The sequence below is a fragment of the Ruditapes philippinarum genome, unplaced genomic scaffold (assembly GCF_026571515.1).
Source record: "Ruditapes philippinarum isolate M1 unplaced genomic scaffold, ASM2657151v2 ctg106_1_1_1_1, whole genome shotgun sequence".
NCBI classification, from domain to species: Eukaryota; Metazoa; Mollusca; class Bivalvia; order Venerida; family Veneridae; genus Ruditapes; species Ruditapes philippinarum.
Window position 1 is genome coordinate 106375 of NW_026860622.1, and position 26557 is coordinate 132931.

Below are 26557 nucleotides of genomic sequence, written 5' to 3' on the forward strand. Positions count from 1 at the left end.
AAATTTCTCTAAAAGTGCAAGGCCTATAGCTTATGTATTTTGCGTGTTGCATTATCTTAATATAAAACTGTATAAATGATGTTCAAATTAAAGCCCTGGGGTCAAAATTGGCCCAATCATATGAGGTCATGACTTTCCTTATATAATTGATACTTTAGAAATCTTCTACTTGAAAATTTCAAGGGCTCTAGGTATTAGATACTTAGCATGTAATATTGTCTAGAAGACCTATACCAAGTTCTTCAAATTAAAGCCTTGTGAACTAAATTGGCTCTGCCCTAGGGTTCATAGATTATCATAATATGTATAAAGTAAAATCTTTAAAAAAAATATTCTTCTCGTAGGCCATGAAGATATGTAATTAGATATATTTGGCATGAAACATTGTTTTATGGACTTCTACCAAGGTAATTCAATTTCACTTTTTTTCCATGTTTTATTGTTTTAGATAATTTGTATTAGACAAAAATGACAAGTACAAAAGCAATGGAATTTGTCTTTATTAAAATTTAGGTATTTCAAAATGGTTTGCTTTTACTAATTGTTTTGTAAATTCATGTTATAGGATGCAGCTCTAAAGGAAGAAAAAAGAAAGAAAGCAGAGATGGCACCACCATCTGCTGTGCCCACAAAGACAGGAGTTCCTGTAGCCTCTCCTCCTTTAGGGGGTGGAAAAAAATCTAAAGGAACACCACCCTTACAGTCTCCACCTTCTGAAGAGGTAGAAGAAATATTACAGCAACAGTTGAAAGTAATCTATATCTGAAATTTAAGCATGCTTACAGAGCTTGCTTGAGATATGTGGCCATAGGTTTGGTTAAACAGTCTTTCCCCTGTACTCTTATGTTTTTCTTTTGCCACCTTCTTTATCCTTCATTTGGTTAGATTTTGGTTAGAAGCAGATTTTGTGTTGTTAAATTTTGATATTTCTGTTCTGAAATGGACTTTGCTTTCATAAATTGTAAAAGTTTGTAGTTTAGTCAGAATGTTAAAAATATCCATAATGTATTCAAAAGAAATTGCAGTTTTTCAGTCTCCCTTAAAGATATATTATGTTCCAATCACAGGTGCTTGAAACAAACTTTTTAAAGTTTTATATGGGCTATATACTATAATAAAATACAAGTCTCCAACAGAACAAAAACATCATGATGAACAAACAAGAACAATGCTGCAAGAAACAACCAGATCACGGTTATCTCTTTGTGGTGGACATTCGAAAGGATCAATCCAAGCGTTAACGCTTTTTAATTCATTAAAATTCTTCAAGTAGAAAAGAAATGAGTAAAAGTTTCACAAAATGCCAATATTTTCAATCCATGTCGTTTTCAACGTCCAATCTATTTATGTATATAAACTTGATTTCTGGTCAATTTTTACGAAATAAACAGAAAACGTCTAAAAATTCAGATCATTTCTATCAATCTGAAGTCTAAATTGAACTAGAGCCCACTATGTACATAAATATTTTAAAAGTGTTGGTTGTGGAAGCGTAGAGCATGTAAAGTTCGCCATTTTGATTTTGAAGTGACATGTGAATAAAGCAAAAAAATAGTATTATACGATTGGTCAATAATATTCCGATTATTATCTTAACTAATCAAATCCTTGTGTAATATTCAGAGTGGAACAGTATATACATGCGCTATACATGGCGATAAAATACTGTCACAAGCGAGATCCTTGTGTATTTTTTAAAGAATTATGTATGTACAGGGCTTTTGATCAGTTAAGACCTCGCAGATCGATAGGAGAAGAGTTTGTTTATGGAACATACATGGAAATTCTAGCCTTTTTTTGTTTATTTCGTAAAAATCTTGTCTTATGAACATGAATTGTATGGACGTCAAAAACGACATGAATTGAAAATAATTGCATTTTGCGAAACTTTTCCCAATTTCTTTGCTATTTGAGGGATTTTAATGAAATAAAAAGCTTTAGCATTTGGATTGATGCTTTCAAATGGCGACCACAAAGAGATAACTGTGATCTGGTCGCTTCTTGCAGCAGTGTTCTTGTTTGTTCAGCATGATGTTTTTGTTCCTTTGGGGGCCTCATATCTTAATATACATATATAGACCAATTATGAAAAATATTTGATTATGTGACTAGTGCCTGTGGTTCCAATTTGATATTTTGTGTACACACAGAAAGATAAGTTAGATTTTAAACTCTACACACTATTGGAGAACACAGTATGAATAACAAAGGACCAAATTGACTTGACCAGTAATATGGAATGCAGCTACCCAAACTTATTTTATGCAATCTCTTATTCAAATTAGACATATTCAGTAAGAATTTCCTTTATTAGTCCCCTACCGGTTTAACCGGAGGGGACTTTAGGTTTACCCTCCGTCCTTCTGTCTGTCTGTCTGTCCGTCTGTCTGTCTGTCAGTCCGTCAGTCTGTCCGTCCGTCCACAAAACTGGATCCCGCGATAACGCAAAAAGTACTGAAAATATTTTTATGAAACTTGACATATGGATAGATGGCAGTATGGAGATTATGCACGTCTTTTTCTTTTCTTCCTATGTTGAAAATTCTGGTTGCTATGGCAACAAATAGTCTGAAAATATGGCAAATTTAACACATAAACTGGATCCAGTGATAACTCAAAAAGTACTGAAAATATTTTTATGAAACTTGAAATATGGATAGATGGCAGCCTGCAGATTATGCACATCTTTTTCTTTTCTTCCTATGTAAAAAATTCTGGTTGCTATGGCAACAAATAGCCTCTGATTTAAATTTTTTAGCTTTTTCATAAGTTCTTTATTTCTTAAGGTGTTTACTTCAAACTTTAAATATAAGTTTCTGGTCATCAACCACATCATATGTGACAAGGTTTACAACTCTAGCACAAAAATTATCAGTATTACCTCCCTTGAACTTAGAATTTTTATGAAAAAAAAATGTCTTTTTTAAATAACTTCTTTATTTCCTAATGTATCTACTTCAAACTTCATATATATGTTTCTTATTATCACTCAACATTTTTGAGAAGGTTAGATACTTTAGCAAGACTATTTCCAGAATTATGTCCCCCTTGAACAATTTTCATTTCTTGATTTTTTTCGAGAAATTGGTATTTTGTACTCCAACTTCTTCATTCCTTATAGGATTTACTTTAAAATCCCACAGCGTAATAATTTGACAAGGTTGTATAAACCAGACCTGGGGTAATCATTAATCGTAATCATCGATTTTTTAATTGATTACATGATTACACTGTAATCATCATGTAATTGATTACCTTGCTCAAAATTGATTACATTAATTGTAATTAATCAATTACAGCTTAAATTCAGTCTGTAATTATGATTACAATTTGATTGATATTGATTACTTTCAGATTTTTCATGAAACTATTAAAATTCAAATGATTTATTTCACATGTTACAATTAAACTAATACTCCTTTATAATGATCTTTAATCACAAATTGTAGAGTGTAAATTGATTGATTTTGATACACAACTAAGCCACATTTTTATTGAATAGAAAGAATGTTCTCAATTGATAATCCTATTTGAAGTAAATAATAGACATTGTCATAATAAACAATGATTGTTCATAAAGGTAGTAAAATATCAAGTGAGATGTTTTAAGACATCACTTACAATAAAGAAATAAGTTTTAATCCATGCACTGCCACTTTAACCAAATTCTAAGTGAAAGATAGACATCATGTTTTGGCTGGTCTTCTAACCAAAATGTCAAAACATTGGATTTTTCATGTCTTTGAATTTTCGGAAATAGATCTCTGGAAATGTCACAGCACAGTGCAAATTGTGCCCTAAAAAGATTAATGGGCACACAAAGTCATGTTCCAATTTCATTACCCACATAAAGGTATATTAAATTTTGTTTCACATATTTTGGTTAAACCATGTTTTAAAAAGTTTCAAACAATGTAGATAACTTCTTTACTCTGTATATTCTAGAGTTTATGTCAGATGCATATTACCATATTTTAATTATATGCAACAGTTATTTTGTAAGGTTATAGACAATGTGTCTATATTATAATGGATACTGTTGTACCATTGAAGTGTTTGTAAAAAATTGATTATTTCTTTGTAAAGCCTATTGTCTCTTTGAATTCCCATACAAAAATTTATTGTTTTCACACCTGTTTTAACACCTGTATACAGCATACTGTACAATTGACACTTTTCAAAATTTCTGTTGCGGAGAGTTCATTATGGAACCTACACCAAGAAGACTGAGGACCAGAAAACCAATGTAAAACCACCACCCTCTGTTTCCGATTGCCCAACAACACCAGTTGTTGCAAAGTGTGCACCTTCTCATCCAAAATAACAGCACACCACAAATGTCTTTGTAAAGTTTGTTGCTGGTGGCTTGCTTCCATTGTCAACTATTGATAACCAAGTTTCGTGAACTTTGCAAATCTTCCGTCCTGATAGATGCAGTCTGACTGACAGATGGTTTCATGAACTTATGATGCTAAAGTGCAATGCTAAAATATGATAAAGTGATGTGACAGTAACTAAAAGTGTGTTAAATTGATGACTGTTGATGAGCTGGAAATCCTTTGTATATATAATGTATATAATATATATAATGTATATATTAAATAGCAATAAGATATACATTGAATGTAATCAATTATCAATCAATTACTTTCTTAAAGTAATTGTAATTCAATTGATTACAGAGGCAAGTCTGAGTTATCAATTGTAATCAATTACAATAAAATCTGAAAGTAATTGTAATTAAATCAATTACTGATCAATGTAATCATCCCCAGGTCTGGTATAAACATAATTTCCTTACTAGGCAGGGAAACTTAACACATTACTGTGAAATAGACAAACTTAGAACTCAAAAGATTGAAATTCATTCGTGTCATTTATTCACTGGTAAAATTGAAATCAGAATGTTGCTGGGGTTCTAACCGGTAGGGGACTTATGGATTGCTTGCAATACTATGATAATTGCTTGTTTGTATATAGTATAAACTTAAAAAATCTTCTTTTAAAAATCCCAAATAGCTAGAGCTTAGATATTAAGTATGAAACATGTTCTAGTGAGTGTCTACCAAGTTTGTTCAAATAAAAGCCCTGGGGTAAAATTGGTCCCGCCCCAGGGGGTCATTGTTTTCCCTTTATGTATATCAAGTAAAAAAAAATCTTCTTTTATAAAACCCAAAGAGCTAGAGCTAAGATATTTAGCATGAAACATCTTCTAATGGGTGTCTACCATTTTTGTTCAAATAAGGCCCCTGTGATCAAAATTGGCCCCGCCCCGGGGGTCATTGATTTTCCTTATATGTGTATAGTAAAAACTTAAAAAATCTTCTTTTGAAAAACCCAAAGAGCTAGAGTTTGGATACTAAGCATGAAATATCTTCTAGTGATTGTTTACCATTTTCATTCAAATAAAAGCCCTGGGGACAAAATTGGCCCAGCCCAGAAGGGGGGGGGGGTCATTGTTTTTCCTTTATGTGTATAGAAAAACTTTAAAAAAATCTTCTTCGAGCTAGAGCTTAGATATTTATCATGAAACATCTTCAAATGGGTGTCTACTAAGTTTGTTCAAATAAAAGCCCCTTGGTCAAAATTGGCCCCTCCCCAAGGGGCCTATATACAGGTGAGCGATTTCAGGGCCATCATGGCACTCTTGTTCAGATTTGTTAGAGTTATTGCACTTGACTTAGGAAAAATTTACAATTTTCAACTCGTGTCTCACCTAACTCAAAAAGTATTTGACCTAAAGTCATGAAAATTAACAGGAATGTTGATCAGCATGTGAAGTTGTGCACATGGTGTTTGGCTTGTGGATTTATTCTGTTTTGTCAGAGTTATTGCCCTTGACTTAGTAAAAATTTAAATAGAAAAGTCTTGTCTGGCCTTCACAGGTCAAACTACTGGTGGAACCAAACTTCACAGGAGTGATCAGTACCATCAGTAGTTTTGCATAATCGCCGGCGTGTTCTGCTTTGCTGCACAAAATGCCTGCCAGAGCTAAAAATAGAAAAATCTTGTTTGGCTTTCACTGGTCAAACCACATGTTTGGATTTCAACTAAACTTCACAGGAGTGATCAGTACTATCCTTAGTTATATTAGATATTAGTTGTGCATATCACCAGCACCTTCCACTTTGCTGCACAAAATGGCCACCAGAGCTATAAATAGAAATATCTTGTCCGGCTTTCACAGATAGAACTGCTCGTTGGATTTTTATGAAACTTTACAGGAGTGAACAGTACTATCCTTAGTTGTGCATATCGCTGGCATGTTCCACTTCGATGCACAAAATGGCAGCCAGAGCAAAAAAAGAAAAATTGAAAATTTTGTCCTGCTTTCACAGATAGAACTGCTGGTTAGATTTCTATGAAACTTTACAGGAGTGAACAGTACCATCCCTAGTTGTGCATATCGCTGGCATGTTACCCTTCGCTGTACAAAATGGCCGCCAGAGCTAAAAAATAGAAAAATGATAATCCTGTGTGGCTATCATAGGTCAAACTACTGGCAGGATTTCTACCAAAATTCACAGGAGTTCAGTACCATCCCTAGTTGTGCATATCACAGTGTGTTCAGCTTTGCTGCACAAAATGGCCGTCAGAGCTTTTAATAGAAAAATCTTGTCCGGCTTTCACAAGTCAAGCTACTGGTGGGATTTCAATGAAACTTCACACGAGTGACCATACTGTTATGATGCATAGTTTTAGGAGACATACGCTTTGTGACAAGAAACCTTCTAGTTACAAATTTACCTTTCATAATGTCAATGTTAGGATGTCTTTATCACAGAAGGATGTCAATTTGCTTGACTTTTTATCAAAATTAAGTAAAAAATCAAATTCATTTTCTCTCGTATATTCTGAGAATTATGATACACTGAAGTTTCCATTAAGTGGATGTTTTGTAGGGTGGTGGATATCACTTCAAGAAATTTTCTTGTTGTTTATAAGTTTGATAATTACTTGTATACAGTAAACTATGCCATCTTTTGTATTTGCAGTATATTTAATTGCAAACAAAAGCGGCCTATCTAAAACATTAATCACTTTGCATAAGAAATTCTTTATGTAATATATGACCTTCTTGTCACCTGTGCATGCATACTGAATGGTACTGTTATCAATAGTGTCTTAAAAATGTTCACAAAAACATTCATAGTATCTCTTTTTAGCTCACCTGAGCACAACGTGCTCATGGTGAGCTATTGTGATCGCCAACCGTCCATTGTGCGTCGTCAACAATTTCTTTAAACAACATCTCCTCAGAAACCATTGACTGCACAGCAACCAAACTTTACAGGAATGATCCTTGTGTGGTCCCCTGCAAAAGTTGTTCAAATGGTTCCGGTCTGTTGCATAAGTAGGTCACGGGGCCAGAAAAGGAGTTTAAAAAATGCAGTATTAAAAATCTTCTTTTCTGAAAGTACAAGGCCTAGAGCTTTGATATTTGGTAGATGATATCACCTCTATAGGTCCTCTACCAAAGTTGTTCAAATTATAGCCCTTGGGTCAAAATTGGCCCCGCCCCAGGGGGTCATAGATTTTCCTTATATGTATATAGTAAAAACTTAAAAATTCTTCTTGTTTAAAGGTACAAGGCTTAGAGCTTAGATATTTGGTATATAATATTATCTTTAGGTCCTCTACCAAAGTTGTTCAAATTATAGCCCTGGGGTCAAAATTAGCCCCGCCCCAGGGGGTCATAGGTTTTCCTTATATGTATATATTTAAAACTTAAAAATTCTTCTTGTTTGAAGGTACAAGGCTTAGAGCTTAGATATTTGGTATATAATATTATCTTAAGGTCCTCTACCAAAGTTGTTCAAATTAAAGCCCTTGGGTCAAAATTAGCCCCGCCCGGGGGTCATAGGTTTTCCTTATATGTATATATTTAAAACTTAAAGAATTTTCTTGTCTGAAGGTACAAGGTTTAGAGCTTAGATATTTTGTATTTTATATCACCAATAGGTCCTCTACCAAAGTTGTTCAAATAATAGCCCTTGGGTCAATATTGACCCTGCTCCAGGGGGTCATAGATTTTCCTTATATGTATATAGTAAAAACTTAAAAATTCTTCTTGTTTGAAAGTACAAGGCTTAGAGCTTAGATAATTGGTATATAAATTATCTATAGGTCCTCTACCAAAGTTGTTGAAATTATAGCCTTTGGGTCAAAATTTGCCATAGGTTTTCCTTATATGTATATAGTAAAAACTTAAAAATGCTTTTTGTTTGAAGGTACAAGGCTTAGAGCTTAGATATTTGGTATGTAATATCACCTATAGGTCCTCTACCAAAGTTGTTCAAATTATAGCCATTGGGTCAATAATCGCCCTGCCCCAGGGGGTCATAGGTTTTCCTTATATGTATAAATTAAAAACTTAAAAATTCTTCTTGTTTGAAGATACAAGGCTTAGAGCATAGATATTTGGTATATAATATTATCTTTAGGTCCTCTACCAAAGTTGTTCAAATTATAGCCCTTGGGTCAAAATTGGCAGGGGTCATAGATTTTCCTTATATGTATAAATTAAAAACTTAAAAATTCTTCTTGTTTGATGCTACAAGGCTTAGAGCTTAGATAATTGGTACATAATGTTATCTATAGGTCCTCTACCAAAGTTGTTCAAATTATAGTCCTGAGGTCAAAATTGGCCCCGCCCGGGGGTCATAGGTTTTCCTAATATGCATATAATAAAAACTTAGAAATTCTTCTTGTCTGAAGGTACAAGGCTTAGAGCTTAGATATTTGGTATGAAATATCCACTATAGGTCCTCTACCAAAGTTGTTCAAATTTTAGCCCTTGGGTCAAAATTGGCCCCGCCCCAGGGGGTCATAGGTTTTCTTTATATGTATATTGTTAAAACTTAAAAAATCTTCTTGTTTGAAGATACAAGGCTTAGAGCTTAGATATTTGGTATATAATATTATCTATAGGTCCTCTACCAAAGTTGTTCAAATTATAGCCCTGGGGTCAAAATGGGCCCCGCCCTTGGGGTCATAGGTTTTCCTAATATGTATATAGTAAAAACTTAAAAAATCTTTACATCTGAATTGACAAAGGCTAAAGCTTAGCTATTTGGCATGAGGCATTGTGTAGTGGAACTCTACCAAGATTGTTCAAATTATAGCCCTAGGGTCAAAATTGAATTTAAGACCAGGTAACTTCACTTTTATATATCAATTGCATTTAGTACTCAGGTGAGCGCATCGGGGCCAATGGCCCCCTTATTTATCAATGAACATAAATGCTGTTTATATGAATTCCATTTTAAACAGGTTTTCTGAAGCAAAAAACTGGTTATTAGAGGTATATCGGCAGGCGGCATTAAACAATTTCTTGTGTGGGCAATTCCTCCTACATTTGCAAGGGATTTTGTCCAGAAGCTTTGTCATCAAGTGCTGTGGTGCATTTTTTTTTGAAGTTTAGTGATTTGATTGATCTTATTATGGCCCTTTGTTTTTTTTCCATATATGTAATATAATGTGTAAAATCCTTTTAATCACAACTACTACATTTTTCCAAACTTTATATTGTTATTGAGTCGAAACCATAAAGTTTGATGCACACCTGCCAGGTCATCTGCCTGTTTTGGGGTCTTCTAGAGTTGAGGTCTAGGTCAGTGTTACTGAAAATAGATAATCTGTTGCTAGTCAATAAGTAAGGAATGAGATACTTCAATTTAACTAAGTGTAAAGGAAGCTTATGTAAATACCTTGCTTTGGATTGCCCCTATCTCCCCAAACAATGTCTCTGTTACTAAAATTAGAAAAATGGATTCCAGTCTATAACTCATGTTTGAAATGACATATCCCAATTAAATTTGGTGTATACATAGCAGACATATGTGCAAACAGAGCTTCTTGAGATTTCATTTTGGCCAGCTATGGTCAATGTCACAGTTGCTCAAAATAGATGAATAGTTTCTGGTCATTATACAGTGTTCCAATTTGGAATGAGTTATCTCATTGAGACTTGGTTTATAGCAGGCTAATGTGATGACCTTATAAGGGATTACTTTAAGATCCCTTGGATTAAGTTCAAGGTCACTGTTACTAAAAATACAAGAATTAGTCTTTGGTTGACCTCTAGAATTAGGAATGACATATTACAATTAAGTTGGTGTAAATGAAGTGTATGGGAACACCTTGCTTGTGCCATTTTCAGTTACATGTATTTAAAAATGTGTAAAAAAAATAAAAGAAAGAGTCATTAAAAAAGTTATAAATCAAGACATTATAAAATTATCAAAAATTATAGAATAACAAAGAAAGAATCATAATTATGTTTAATATTGAATTAATATTGGTAGATGGACAAGTGGAAGGGCAGACTTAAACAACTACTTCTGTGGGTAACTCCTAGTCATTTCTCCCGGGATTTAAAGACCAAACTTTTGCTGAAGCTTTGTCATATAGTGATCTGGCCAGTATTGTCTACATTTTATGATTGAAACATATTCAGCAGGATTATGGCCCTTTTTTCACATATTTGATAGAGAAATACTGAATATAAAAAATACTTAAGCTTTAAGATTGAAATTGTATTCATACCTTTGTAATACATCATATAATATTACTGTAAGATTTTATGTTCACTGACCATATAATATTGTTTTGCAATTTCCATAACACTGACCAACATTATGACAGAATCATTCAGCACTTGATCACATTGACACCACAGACTGACCAGCTACAATACAGGTGTAATAGAAACATACTGGAGTGACCATATGATTACCTGGATTTCATTCTTGGATTTAGGTTATAATATTATGAATAAGTTAGATATATAAGGGGCTTCCGTGGCCGAGTGGTTAAGGTCGCTGACTTCAACCACTTGCCCCCACTGCTGTGGGTTCGAATCCCGACAGGGACTTTGGATTCTTTCATGTGGGGAAGCTATCCAGCTAGCTTACGGAACGTCGGTGGTTCTACTCGGGTGCCCGTTCGTGCCTGAAATAATGCACGGAAGGGCACCTAAGGTCTTCCTCCACCAGTAAAGCTGGAACGTCGCGATATGACCTATACTGTTTCGATGTGACGTAAAACCCAAAACAAACAAAAAAGTTAGATATATTCTTTTATACCTTTCTTTTGAAGATTTTGAATTTTTTATTACCCTTTTCCATATGTGGGTGTGGGTGGAAGGCACTAAATTCCACTCTGCTTTAAATGAATAAATTATATAATGAACAGCAAACTGTATTAAGCAAACAAAATGACAAGGAAGCAAAATACATATATACTGGCATGCGAGCAGTTCCCGTACAAAAATCTTAGTTACTTAAACAGTATTTTTCATTACGCTCACTCACCAAAAAATGATTGTTACACATCAATATTTGGCTCGTCACACACATTATGGAAATTCCATTATGTTCTAAACATAGAATAACCCTTAGTTATGAGGCCTTATAAGGGGTACCAAAAATATCCATTAAGTAAGTAAGTAAGTAAGTAAATTTTATTATAGTGACATTGTGTTATGTACAATATAATAAACATACATATATTACAACCCCCGGCCACGTTGGTCACTTTAAACTATATACAATTTATAAATTTAGTCACTTTAAACTATATACAATTCATATAAATGATTTACAATAAAACATGTAAAGCATAGCAAAATTAATCGGAAATACAGTGGTCAATTATCAAAATTCCATATATGACAATTGTATAAACAAGCAAAGCATATCAAATTTCAAAAGCTATAAATTCTAAACAATGTTAAGATGTTGTTATATTTCTTGTTATTTTCAAATATGTCTGGGGATTTTTACATGATTCAATACACTCAAATAAATTTTTATTATGCAAAACATCAGGTCATTTATAAAGATATAACCTTCTTCTTTTCATACTTTCTACAATAAACTTTGCAGCGCTAACATATTGATTTTGTATCACAAAACTTAGTTTTTGAATATCAGACATATTGTCAAAGTCACTGCTAATCTCTTTACATTTAGAAATCAAATTAACACGTAAATCGTTGTACCTAGAGCATTTCAATACAAAGTGAGTTTCATCCTCAACAACTTTGTTAGTACAAAGAGTGCATATTCTTTCATCAACACGTAATCCCACGTATCGTCCTGTTTCTAGTTTGAGCGGAAGAATACCGCATCTTAATTGAGCTAAATGGGACCTTTCTGCTTTAGTTAAGGAAGACATGAGATATTTTTCTGTTTCATAGTCTTGTTTGAATGTAATATATGTTCTCAGTTTTGCCACATTTGTGTGAAGAGATGTTAGTTCCCGTACATAAAATATAACCCAATATAATATTGTTATACAAGACCTATTTTTCATTTAAAATTGTTGAAGAGACAAATTTCCCAGAGGTAAATAGGTGTCATTGAGAATATAGAGCGTAGACTAAACTCTAGTATCTATTACCTTGTACCGATGACCCAGGGCCTTCACATCACCTGCTTAAATGCATGATATTTTACTTATTAAAGCCATAAAATTAAGTAATATAGTAATGTAGATGAAAATTTTGATACCGTATAAGTGGTTTTTTCTGCGGGCTCCAAATTCTGCGGTTTTTCCAAATTTTGGCATGTTTTTATTTCTGCGGACTTTATTTCTGCGGTACATTCTTTGGACAAAACGTGATTTAAATTCTGCGATTCGTCTTATAAAAGTATAAGTCATATTACCCTATCTATTATATTTGCATGTACACGTTCGCATTTGCGTCACCGTAAAACTATATAGCAATTACAAAGAATTATATTGTTTGCTTGCAAATAAATACTTTTTTATTAAATTAGCATAATTAACAAAAAGTACATCCTTTCAAACACAGATTACATATTTAGCCGACAGCAATTTTATAAAACTTGAAAACCCGCTAACCGTTATAATCTGTTGGTCGTTATTACTTTAGACGAAACAGGTCACAATGTAGGATTCATATCGTAGCAAGTAAGAGAAATATTCTGCGGTTTTTATTTCTGCGGTGCCGAAACTGACCGCAGAAAACGCAGAAATAAAGTCACCGCAGAAAAAACCACTTATACGGTAATTAAAAGGTTTTCATCACATTACCCACTTATCTGTACACAGCTGGTATTAGTGGAAATCCTTTAAATGGGCCTCCTTTGTAAGTATTTTGTGCATGAGCGTGCAAGGATGGAATCCCCCAATGTTTACAATGTCACATTTTGACAACACACAGGTGAAAGTGATTTAAAATAAAAAATTTCTATACGTTCTGCCAAGCCGACACTTAGATTTTGTCTCGTTCATACATAAGCTTGATTTGATATCAATTTTTAAAGAATGCAAGTAAAATTCAAGCATTAAAATGAAAAATACGGGTACTGCTTCTGTATGGGAACTGCTTGCATGCCAGTATACTACTATTATACTATATTTAAATGAAAACATAAGTATAATAAATTAAGTTTGTTGTTTGTAAGAATATGTATCTAATTGGATACAATAAGCATTTCAGATCTGTAGAACTATGAAGGAAACAAATAAATGTTCATCTATTTATAAAAGAATTGTATGTAAAAAATCAAAAGGCCATAATTCCACCATAAAAATATTAATTGAAAATGCTCATATGTGCACTATGGCATTTGATGACAAAGCTTCTATGAAACATTTAAGTTGAAAAACCAGGTTTAGTGGCAATATTGCACTGATTCTTGTATGTTTATTTTTGTCATTTTGATGTAAGTCCTTGATAAGACAGACACAAGATACTGAGATTTTGTGTTGATCTGTCGAAATCCATGGCTTGTAGACACTTCTTTTTAACTTTCAGGAAGTCTGCATCATCTCTGAAAATAATTATCTTTTCTTTCTTACATGCTTTACAGTGGACAGTGAAATTATCAAAATGACAGTGAAATTTTATCTTGATAATTTTACAGTGAAATTGTAAACTGTTAATTATCCCCCGCCGATGGAATCGGGAGGGGGATATTGTTTTGGCGTTGTCCATCCGTCCGTCCGTCCTTCCGCACAAACATTTTAGGTATATGAGCTAACTAACGGTACACTGGGACAAAAGAGAACAAAGGACTTCATTCCATAAATAATAGTTAGCTCATAAGGAAACAATAGTTAGCCCACAAGGAAACAAAAGAAAAGAACAATAGAAATAGCTCATAAACCTGAAAAATTGGTACATCCGTCCGTCCGTTCATCCATCCGTCCATCCGAATTTCGTTTCCGGAGTAGTTCTCTGCAACTACTGGCTGGAATTCAACGAAACTTTATGGGAATCATCAATATCAGGAGGAGATGGGCATATCGTCGGCTTGTTCTGGTCCGACACTTTAACTCAGAGTTATGGCCCTTGATTAGTTATGCACTATGCATATAGAGTAAAAATCGTTTCCGCGCTACTTCTCTGCAACTACTGGCTGGAATTCAACGAAACTTTATGGGAACCTTCAATACCAAGAGGAGATGCACATCTCGTTGCCTTGTTCTGGTCAGACACTTTAACTCAGAGTTATGGCCCTTGATTAGTTATGCAGTATGCAAATAGAGCAAAAATTGTTTCCGCGCTACTTATCTGCAACTACTGGTTGGAATTCAACAAAACTTTATGGGAACCTTCAATACCAAGAGAAGATGCACATGTCATTGCCTTGTTGGGGTCAGACATTTTAACTTAGAGTGGCCCTTGATTAGTTATGCAGTATGTATATATAAAAATATTTGTTTCTGCGCTACTTCTCTGCAACTACTGGCCGGAATTCAATGAAACTTTATGGGTACCTTCAATACCAAGAGGAGATGCGCATATTGTCGCCTTGTTCGGGTCAGACATTTTAACTTAGAGTTATGGCCCTTGATAACTTATGCAGTATACAACCAGAGCAATAATCGTGTCCGTGCTACTTCTCTGAAACTACTGGCTGGAATTCAATGAAACTTTATGGGATACGAAGAGGAGATGTGCATATAGTCGCCTTGTTCCGGTCAGACAATTATAACTTAGATTTATGGCCCTTGATTAGTTATGCAGTATGCATACATCTCATTGGCATTTCCAAATATCACTATTTAACACAGAGTTGTGGCTCTTTTATTGCCCTTAATATTTATCAAGTCCAAAGTATATTACTGTTTATGCCACGATTAATATATAAATAAAGCCTTATGTCTTCAGTTGTTGTGTTAGTAATAACCAGTACTCGGCGGGGGATATAAATTCAACCAATTTGCTTGTTTGAACTATATCGGTTTACAATGGAAATTAATACATCTTAAATAAGTAGAAATATTGTCAGGAAAACATTCCATCATGAGTAAAATGTGCTTGATAATGAGAAGCACATGCATATCATTTTAAAAATGTTTCAAAATGCAAACATTTTAGAGAATTATTCTTTGTTATGATTTGATGACGTCAGGAATCAGAGCACATGTTGTTACTCGGCAAAGTTTAAAACCCCTAAATCACTTGTCTTTATGATCATACCTATTCCCCTTGGTCAAACATGTGATGTGTCTTCAATGGAGTATTTTGTATTTCGTAGTTCACTATTTCACAATCTGCTCAAGGTGCCCTATTTTTGGCATAAGTCTCATTACATTACCAAATATAAATAGGGGGTCATCTGACTGTAAATTTAATAAAGAGAGTTTGTTCTTTAATAATAGAAGAAATGGCAAAAGAAAACACCAAAAGTAATGGTCTCTTATTCCATTTCGGTTACACTGATCTTAGGGGATAGATATTATGGGATTAGGATTTGTGTACAACTTAACATAACGAGATTAAGACATTGGATAAATGACTTTAAAAGTAATATATAATATAAGCATAATTTTCCAGATTTGTTAATTTAATTAGCATTAACATAACTTTATCCAAAAAAAGTATGCATTAAATTATCATTCTTTCTAAATTTCATTAATACTGTCAATAAGTACTAAAGTGAAAATGTTAATATCTCCACATAAATTCGTAAGTCATGTCCCTGTGGTCAAATATGGCCCTGCCCTATGAGTCACTAAGTTTACAAAGATTTGTATAAAGAAAATGCCTTTAAAATCTTCTCTAAAAGTACAGTGCCCAGAGCCTGTAGAGACACCTCATCATGGCTCTATTGTTGTGAATTATGTGCAGTCATCTGATTCATTAGTCTACATTAGCTAAGTTTAGGTTTCAGTTTCATAACTTCTGAGATTAATAAAGTTACTGTAATTTTGATATTTTTGTGTACATTTGCTTCAGATATATCAATGCATGCATAGCTGTTGGCTGCTTGTAACAATAAAGTTTTTATGCTAAGCTTAAAATTAGATACATTTATGATAGACATTTGTTTACAACATGACAGTTTTTTAGTCATTTTAAATGGTGTATCCTTAAAATTAATTTCATACATGTTTCAAATTGCAGTTACATGCATTGCATTGGCAACAGAAACAAGAGCAGCAAAGGCAACAACAACAGATGCAACATCAGCAGCAGCTGCAGCAACAGTCTCAGTCAGTACAGAAACAGTCACAAGCTGTCCAGGAACATATTAATCAGATTCATCAGAAAATGCAGCAGCAACAGCAAGAACAACAACAGCAACAATTGCAGCAGTTGCAGCAACATCAAATTCAAACACAGAGACTGCAGCAGCAACAACCAAAACAACAGCAGCAACATACACAATTGGATTTAATTCAGCTGGCTCAAGCAAGTGTGGATCAACATCAAATAGAAGTCATAAGGGTAATTTTTTATTTTTTAGCTCAACTTTTTTTCAAAGAAAAAAGAAGAGGTTTTGTCAGGTTTTGACAGTAGCTGGTTTTGCCAGGATTTCAGTGGAATCTTGACATCCTGAATGTCAGGGATTTGTCAAATCAAAAAAGTAAAATCTGAAAGTGAAGATTAACAATATGATTTCATATTCTTTTTAACTCAACTTTCTTCTTTTTTAGCTCACCTGTCACAAAGTGACAGGGTGAGCTTTTGTGATCGCTTTTCGTCCGGCGTCCGGCGTCCGGCCGTTGTCCGTAAACTTTTACTTTAAATGACATCTCCTCATAAACCACTAAGCCAATTTCATCCAAACTTCACAGAAATGTTTCTTTGGTGGTCACCTTTGAAAATTGTTCAAAGAATTTAATTCCATGCAGAACTCTGGTTGCCATGGCAACCAAAAGAAAAAACTTTAAATATCTTCTTCTATAAAACCCAAAGAGCTAGAGCTTAGATATTTGGCATGAAACATCTTCTAGTGAGTGTCTACTAAGTTTGTTCAAATAAAAGCCCTGGGGTCAAAATTGGCCCCGCCCCAGGGGGTCATTGATTTTCCCTATATGCATATAGTAAAAACTTAAAAAATCTTCTTTTAAAGAACCCAAAGAGCTAGAGCTAAGATATTTAGCATGAAACATCTTCTAATGGGTGTGTACCAAGTTTGTTCAAATAAAAGCCCTGGGGTCAAAGTTGGCCCCGCCCCAGGGGGTCATTGATTTTCCCTATATGCATATAGTAAAAACTTAAAAAATCTTCTTTTAAAGAACCCAAAGAGCTAGAGCTAAGATATTTAGCATGAAACATATTCCAATGGATGTCTACCAAGTTTTTTCACTACCAAGTTTGTTCAAATAAGAGCCCTGGGGTCAAAATTGGCCCTGCCCCGGGGGTCATTGATTTTCCTTATATGTGTATAACAAAAACTTAAAAAATCTTCTTTGAAAAAAACCAAATAGCTAAAGTTTAGATACTAAGCATGAAGCATCTTCTAGTGAGTGTCTACAAAGTTTGTTCAAATAAAAGCCCTGGGGTCAAAATTGGCCCCGCCCCGGGGGTCATTCATTTTCCTTATATGTGTATAACAAAAACTTAAAAAATCTTTTTTGAAAAAACTCAAATAGCTAGAGTTTAGATATTAAGCACGAAGCATCTTCTAGTGAGTGTCTACAAAGTTTGTTCAAATAAAAGCCCTGGGGTCAAAATTGGCCCGCCCCGGGTGACATTGATTTTCCTTATATGTGTATAGCAAAAACTTAAAAATCTTCTTTGAAAAAACCCAAATAGCTAGAGATTAGATATTAAGCATGAAACATTTTCTAGTAAGTGTCTACAAAGATTGTTCAAATAAAGCCCTGGGGTCAAAACTGGCCCTGCCCCAGGTGTGTCATTGTTTTTTACTATATGTGTAAAGAAAAAACATGACCAGCTAGACCTTAGATGTTTAGCATGAAATATCTTCTAATGGGTGTCTACCAAGTTTGTTCAAATAAAAGCCCTGGAGTTTAAACTGGCCCCGCTCTGGGGGCCTATATACAGGTGAGCGACTTCAGGGCCATCATGGCCCTCTTGTTTGTTAAATAAAGGTATTGTTACAGTCACTTAAGTGTTGCCAATGCTGCCTTGATCATAACTTTTTATCACGAAAAGGCGGCGGGGGATATAGAAATAGTCTCCGTCCGTCCGTCCAACATTTTTGTCCGGAGCATATCTCTAAAAGTATTTGAGTTATAAACTTGAAACTTCATAGGTGGATAGACCTCATTGAGGAGGAGTGCAGTGCACAAGAATGATAACTCTACCTTTCATAATTTTTGAGTTATTGCCCTTTGTTATTTTTCAAAATTGATTTTTGTCCAGAGCATAACTCCAAAAGCCTATGAGATATCAACATGAAACTTCATAGGTGCATATATCTCACTCAGGAGGTGTGCAGTGCACAAGAATGATAACTACCTTTCATAATTCTTGAGTTATTGCCCTTTGTTATTTTTCATACTTAATTATGTCTCCCCCACCTCGGGGGGAGACATATTGTTTTTGCCCTGTCCGTCCGTCCGTCAGTCCGTCCGTCCGTCCGTCCGTCCGTCCGTCCATTCTTCGTTTCCGGACGATAACTAGAGTTCCTTTTGACCTACAGCTCTCAAACTTCATAGGATGAATGGTCTTATTGAGCAGATGATCCCTATTGTTTTTGGGGTCAGTAGTTCAAAGGTCAAGGTCACAGTGACCGTTGGTCAATTTCTCGTTTCCGGATGATAACTAGAGTTCCTTTTGACCTACAGCCCTCAAACTTCATAGGATGATTGGTCTTATAGAGCTGATGATCCCTATTGTTTTTGGGGTCAGTAGGTCAAAGGTCAAGGTCACACTGACCGTTGGTCAATTTCTCGTTTCCGGATGATAACTAGAGTTCCTTTAGACCTACAGACCTCAAACTTCATAGGATGATTGGTCTTATTGAGCAGATGATCCCTATTGTTTTTGGGGTCAGTAGTTCAAAGGTCAAGGTCACAGTGACCGTTGGTCAATTTCTCGTTTCCAGATGATAACTAGAGTTCCTTTTGACCTACAGCCCTCAAACTTCATAGGATGATTGGTCTTATAGAGCAGATGATCCCTATTGTTTTTGGGGTCAGTAGGTCAAAGGTCAAGGTCACAGTGACCGTTGGTCAATTTCTCATTTCCGGATGATAACTAGAGTTCCTTTTGACCTACAACCCTCAAAACTTCATAGGATGATTGGTCTTATTAATCAACCTTGTATATAAACCTCCGTCATTGCCGATTAACTTGTTCCTTCAAAAGCTTACCCTTGTCTTGGAAAATTCACCAACAGAAAACTGCATAGTTCTAGGAGACTTCAACATTGACCTCATTCAATATTTAGAACATCCATTGACCCACACTATGTTACGACATCGCTTTAAACAAATAATAAACAAGGCTACTACAGCACACAACACACTTATTGACCATATCTACCAGAGAGGCTTGATTGTGAAAACGAGTGGAGTCATCCCAACACACTACAGTTATCATGATTTGACATACATTGAAATTTGAGTTGTCTTTCAATAGTGTAAAAAATCTGACAATATGAACGTTTGTTTCAAAGTATCATCAAAATCCTTCAAAGGGTTGAAGAGTTATGGAGCAGACACAATTTCCTTTAATTTCGTTTGTGAAACTATATATGATATGACATTCAAGTGTCAAGTAGACCTTGACCTTGGAACCAGCCATACGAAACATGTACTCTACACGTTCTCTGGATGTGGTGAATTTTTGTTTCAAGTATCTACCAGAGAGGCTTCATTGTGAAAACGAGTGGAGTCATCCCAACACACTACAGTTATCATGATTTTACATTACATTGTAATTTGAGTTTGTCTTTCAATAGTGTAAAAAAATCTGACAATATGAACGTTTGTTTCAAGTATCATCAAAATCCTTTAAAGGTTTGAAGAATTATGGAGCAGACACAATTTCATTTAATTTCATTTGTTAAACTATATATGATATGACCATCAAGTGCAATTTCGTTTGACGCCCGCCTGCCATACGCTGATTGAATAACCAGGATTTTCAAAATTGAATACCTGGTTAAAAACAAACAGTTTAGGAAGCATCTTCTCATACAACCTTAACAATAGAAACCATCCATAGACAGCCTTCATTGAAGTGACTACCGGGTATTTACATTATCTTATCTCCATTTCCATTCCTGTTTCCATTCACAGTTATTATCAGCAGTGGGGGAGACATGCGCTTTTTTACAAAAGCATCCTCTAGTTTTTCACCTGAGTGGAGCAAAACTCAAAAAGTTTTTGAGATATCAACATGAAATGTCATATTTGGATAGATCTTATTGATGAGGAATGTTATGCGCAAGAATGATAACTCTTCCCTGTACAATTTTTGAGTTATTGCCCTTTGTTCTTTTTCATGCTATTTTGTCCAAAGCTTATCTCAAAAAGTATTTGAGGTATCAACTTGAAACTTCATAGGTGGATGGATCTCATTGAGAAGGAGTGCATTGCACAAGAATGATAACTCTACCCTGCATTATTTTTGAGTTATTGCCCTTTGTTATTTTTCAAAATTAATTTTTGTCCAGAGCATAACTTAAAAAGCCTATGAGATATCAAAATGAAACTTCATAGGTGCATAGATCTCACTCAGGAGGTGTGCAGTGCACAAGAATGATAACTCTACCTTTCATAATTTTTGAGTTATTGCCCTTTGTTATTTTTCATACCTAATTTTTCACCCGAGTGGAGCATAACTCAAAAGTGTTTGAGATGTCAACATGAAATGTCATAGGTGGATAGATTTTATTGAGGAGGAATGCTGTGCACAAGAACGATAACTCTTCCCTGTACAATTTTTGAGTTATTGCCCTTTGTTCTTTTTCATACTATTTTGTCCGGAGATTATCTCAAAAAGTATTTGAGGTATCAACTTGAAACTTCATAGGTGGATGAATCTCATTGAGGAAGAGTGCAGTGCACAAGAACGATAACTCTACCCTGTATAATTGTTTAGTTATTGCCCTTTTTGTGTCGCCTCTACGGAGTAGTGGCGACATATAGGGATCACTTCTCCGTCGTCTGTCTGTCCGTCTGTCCGTCCGTCCGTCCGTCACAAAACTTGTCCGGACTACTCCTCATAAACTACTGGTGCAATTTCATCCAAACTTTACAGGAATGATCAGTACCAAGTCTAGTTGTGCATATTGTCAGGATTTTCCGGTTCAATGATTTTTGTCAGAGTTATGGCCCTTTAATAATTTTTAATTTTAAAGTTTGTCCGGACTACTTCTCTTATACCACTAATGCAATTTCAATGAAACTTTACAGGATTGATCTGTAGCTCAAGTCCTTGCGCATATTGCACAGGTTTTCCGGTTGAATGATTTTTGGCCGAGTTATGGCCCTTTGATAAAAAGGTTTCTTTTTCTGTGTGTTGCCAGATACACAAAAGCTTGTCCGGACTACTCCTCATAAACTACTGGTGCAATTTCATCCAAACTTTACAGGAATAATCAGTACCAAGTCTAGTTGTGCATATTGTCGGCATTTTCCGGTTCAATGATTTTTGTTTGAGTTATGGCCCTTTAATAATTTTTATTTTTAAAGTTTGTCCAGACTACCTCTCTTATACCACTTATGCAATTTCAATGAAACTTTACAGGATTGATCTGTAGCTCAAGTCCTTGCGCATATTGCACGGGTTTTCCGGTTGAATGATTTTTGGCCGAGTTATGGCCCTTTAATAAAAAGGTGTTTTTTTCTGTGTGTTGCCAGATACGCAAAAGCTTGTCGGGACTACTCCTCATAAACTACTGGTGCAATTTTATCCAAACTTTACAGGAATGATCAGTACAAAGTGGTTAGTCTAGTTGTGCACTGTCCGTCTGTCTGTCCGTCTGTCACAAAATTTGTCCCAACATTAAATTGGCCATCATGAGGCGACACATGTGATTACTGATCGCTCTTGTTTATTTTTCAAAATTAATTTTTGTCCAGAGCATAACTCAAAAGGACCTTTGAGATATCATTATGAAACTTCATAGGTGCATAGATCTCACTCAGGAGGTGTGCAGTGCACAAGAATGATAACTCTACCTTTTATAATTTTTGAGTTATTGCCCTTTGTTATTTTTCATACTTAATTTTTCAATTCAATTTTTATCTCAAAAAGTATTTGAGGTATCAACTTGAAACTTCAAAGGTGGATAGATTTTACTGAGGAGGGATGCAGCACACAAGAATGATAACCTACCCTGCATTATTTTTCAGTTATTGCCCTTTGTTATTTTCAGCCATCAGTATTCACATAGGTTTCAAATCTGTAATCACTATAGCCATCAGTTTTCATTACCAAAAGACCTCTTCAAATGGAATTATTCTGCTCTACTACATATACATTCTTCCAATGAGCAAACACATTTGACGGGGGATGGCCATGTTGACATGGCTCTTGTTAAGTTCTTAATGTATTGTCTTCATACTTGGCCACAACAACCCTTGGAATAAGACCTTCAAGTTGACCATACTAACCTTGATCTTAATTTATAAATGACCTTTTTTTGAAGGTTCAGGGTGAGCTATTAGTATCAAAGGGGGGTTCTTGTGACAGTCACACTTTAATTTGCTCATATTATTTCAATTGGCCCCTTTTAGGTGTTAACAGAGCTAAAAATAAAAAAAAAACCTTTATAAACATCTTCTACTGAACTAATTGATGGATTATCACCAAACTTTGTAGCATTCTTAGGTAGTCTTTTATCAAATTTGCTCATATTAATTTGATTGGTCCCTATGAAGGGTCTTGTAAGTTAAAGAAGGAAAAATCCTTTAGATATCTTCTTCGTCTGAACTTATTGATGGATGATCACCAAATTTTGTCTGTAACATTCTTAGGTAGCCTTATTATCAAATTTGCTCATATCAGTTTGATTGGCCATTTTTAGGGGCCTCTATAGCTAAAAATAGAAAACATTTAAACATCTTCTTCTGAACTAATTGATGGATGATCACCAAACTTTTTCTGTAGCATTCTTAGGTAATTTTTATTATGCCCCCGAGCATATAGTAATTGAACCGTCCGTCTGTCTGTCCGTCCATCCGTCCGTACGAGGTTAACCTAGAACAGCAAGTAGGATTTTTTCTTAAGGTCTATCTGTACCAATGGCTTCTTAGTTTACACACTTACTAATCAATACAAAGTACATGATCTGGTCAAGTTACATAACTATGGCTTCCATATTTACCAAGTTATTGCCCTTTTCAGCACTAAGAAAATGAATTATGGTTAACCTAAAAAGGCAAATTGGACATATCTTAAGTTCTATCTATACTAATGGCTTCATAATTTCCGCACTTTCTTATCAATACAAAGTACATGATATTGCCAAGTTATATAACTGTGTCATCCATATTTCCCAGTTATTTCCCTTTTTAACCAGTTTTTCCGAAGGAAAAAACTGGTTATTAGATTGAGGTATGTCGGCGGGCGGGCGTAAACAATTTCTTCTGTGCGCAACTCCTCCTACATTTCTCAACGGATTTTGACCAAACTTTGACAGAAGCTTTGTCATCAAGTGCCCTGGGGCATATTGTCAGGGATTTGTGATTGGATAATATATAACGAAATTATGGCCCTTTGTTTTTTTTCCTTATATAGAATATATAGTGAATAATTTCTTCTGTGTGCAATTCCTCCTACATTTCTCAATGGATTTTGACCAAATTTTCACAGAAACTTTGTCATCAAATGCCCTTACGTATATTGTCAGGGTTTTGTGATTGGATAATATTTGACCTAATTATGGCCCTTTATTTTTTTTTCTTATATAGAATATATAGTGAACAATTTCTTCTGTGCACAACTCCTCCTACATTTCTCAATGGATTTTGTTCAAACTTTCACAGAAGGTTTGTCATCAAATGTCCTGATACATATTGATGGGTTTTGTGATTGGATAAATTTTTACCTAATTATGGCGCTTTGTTTTTTCCATAAAATTTAATTATTAGTGTAATATATCCTTTTAATCACAACAAACTTAATTTAGTTATAAAACAGAAACTCTCTAGGTTGTTGCATGCCTGCCAGCTCATCTGCCTGCAAAAGTCAAGGTCAAGGTCATTGTTGCTAAAATTGAAAATCTGTTTCCAGTCAGGTCAATGTTATTAAAAAAAGGAAATAGGTTTCCTGTCAATAACTAGTTTGGAATAAGATAATTTTATGAAATTTGGTGTAAAGCAAGTTTTTATAAAGACCTCACTTGGGATGGCTTTTTGACCCCTTAGGGTCAAGGTTACAGTTACTAAAAATAGAAAATTCATTATTCATGATTAACATTGCACATAGTTACATTGTTTGTTGCTTGTATTTGTATTTCAACTACAACATATTTATCTACAATGGTGATAATTGAAAACCTGGTTTTGTGGCATTGCCATGTTTCTTGTTTCACTTTTAAAATAGGGCCTTGTCTGGTTAACATATTCCGGCAAGTTAGATTTATCTTAAATTTCTCCAAATTACTGAATTTATTCAATGATATCTTACATTGACAGATGTATTTCATATTTGGTAGGTGGATACCTTTAATGGTCCTCTATTTTTTTGTAGAGTTAGGGGTCTCTAGGGTCAAGGTTACTGGTGTGAAAAATAAATTTAAACATTTTTTGCTCATACAGTCTTTATTTTTTGGTTGATGTCTTTCATGTTAAATACAAATATGCCAAGGGAGGTCCTCCTTCTTTGGGTATAGTAAGGGGTCATTTGGGTCAAGGTCTATGTCACCAATGTCAAGGTCACCAATGTTAAAAATAGATTTTTACAGGTGTATTAACCATATTCTATAGACATATGTCATTTATAATTGATAGGAACATAAAATTTGATGGAGTTAGTGGTCAGTTGGGTCAAGGTCACCAGTCCTAAAAATAGATTTTTACACTTTTGCTCATACAGCCTTTATTTATTGATAGATATATTTCATATTTGGTAGGAAGATAACTTGCATGGTATTCATCCTTTTGATTGGGGTAGGGATCAGTGGGTCAAGGTCACTTGTGCTAAAAATAGACTTTTACACTTTTGCCCATACAGGCTTTATTTATTGACAGGTGTATTTCATATTTGATAGGAAGATAACTTGCATGGTATTCTTGCTTTTGATTGAGTTAGGGATTAGTGTGTCAAGGTCACTAGTGCTAAAAATAGATTTTTACACTTTTGCCCATACAGCCTTTATTTATTGACAGATATATTTCATAGTTGGTAGGAAGATAACTTGCATGGTATTCATCCTTTTGATTGGGGTAGGGATCAGTGGGTCAAGGTCACTTGTGCTAAAAATAGATTTTTACACTTTTGCCCATACAGGCTTTATTTATTGACAGGTGTATTTCATATTTGATAGGAAGATAACTTGCATGGTATTCTTCCTTTTGATTGAGTTAGGGATCAGTGTGTCAAGGTCACTAGTGCTAAAAATAGATTTTTACACTTTTGCCCATACAGCCTTTATTTATTGACAGATATATTTCATATTTGGTAGGAAGATAACTTGCATGTTATTCTTACATTGGATGGAGTTAGGGGTCAGTTGGGTCAAGGTCACAAGTGCTAAAAATAGATTTTTACACTTTTGCCCATACAGCCTTTATTTATTGACATATTTATTTCATATTTGGTTGGAAGATAACTTGCATGGTATTCTTCCTTTGGATGGAGTTAGGGGTCAGTTTGGTCAAGGTCATCAATGCTCAAAATAGATTTTAACATTTTTGCCCATACAGCCTTTATTTAATGAAAGGTGTATTTCATATTTGGTAGGAAGATAACTTGCATGATATTCTATAGGTGTCAGTGGGTCGAGGTCAAGGGTGCCAAGCATAGATTTCTTACATTTATATATATTTGATAAAGTTGAATATTAATCACTTCACAAGTCATAGCAATGACTTGGCAACTTATACATTTCACAATTACAAAATGCCATGACTCTGTCAAGTTATATAACTTGTGTTTACAATTTTTTGGCAATGTTTCTGTCCATAACTGAGTGAAAGGGTAAACATTTTTAGCTTGACTTTTTTTATTTCTGAAAAAAAAAGTAGAGGTATTGTTATAGTCGCCGAGCAGTTGCCATTGCTGTTGCCGTTGCCGTCCGCAAACTTGTACCTGGATCATAACTTTTTTATTTCTTGGTGTATTGTCTTCATACTTGGCCACAACAACCCTTGGGACGAGACCTTTCAGTAGACCACACTAACCTTGACCTTCATCCATTAATGA

General features: G+C 34.6%; 1 protein-coding gene across 1 annotated transcript in view; it reads left to right on the forward strand.

The window, feature by feature from the left end:
- Positions 1-26557, forward strand: part of LOC132712816 (uncharacterized) — a 107280-nt gene that overhangs the window by 26087 nt on the left and 54636 nt on the right. Inside the window, exons 8-9 of the mRNA XM_060695252.1 lie at positions 566-751; positions 16388-16711. Coding sequence (XP_060551235.1) covers positions 566-751; positions 16388-16711 — 510 coding nt within the window. The remainder of the gene's footprint in view (positions 1-565; positions 752-16387; positions 16712-26557) is intronic.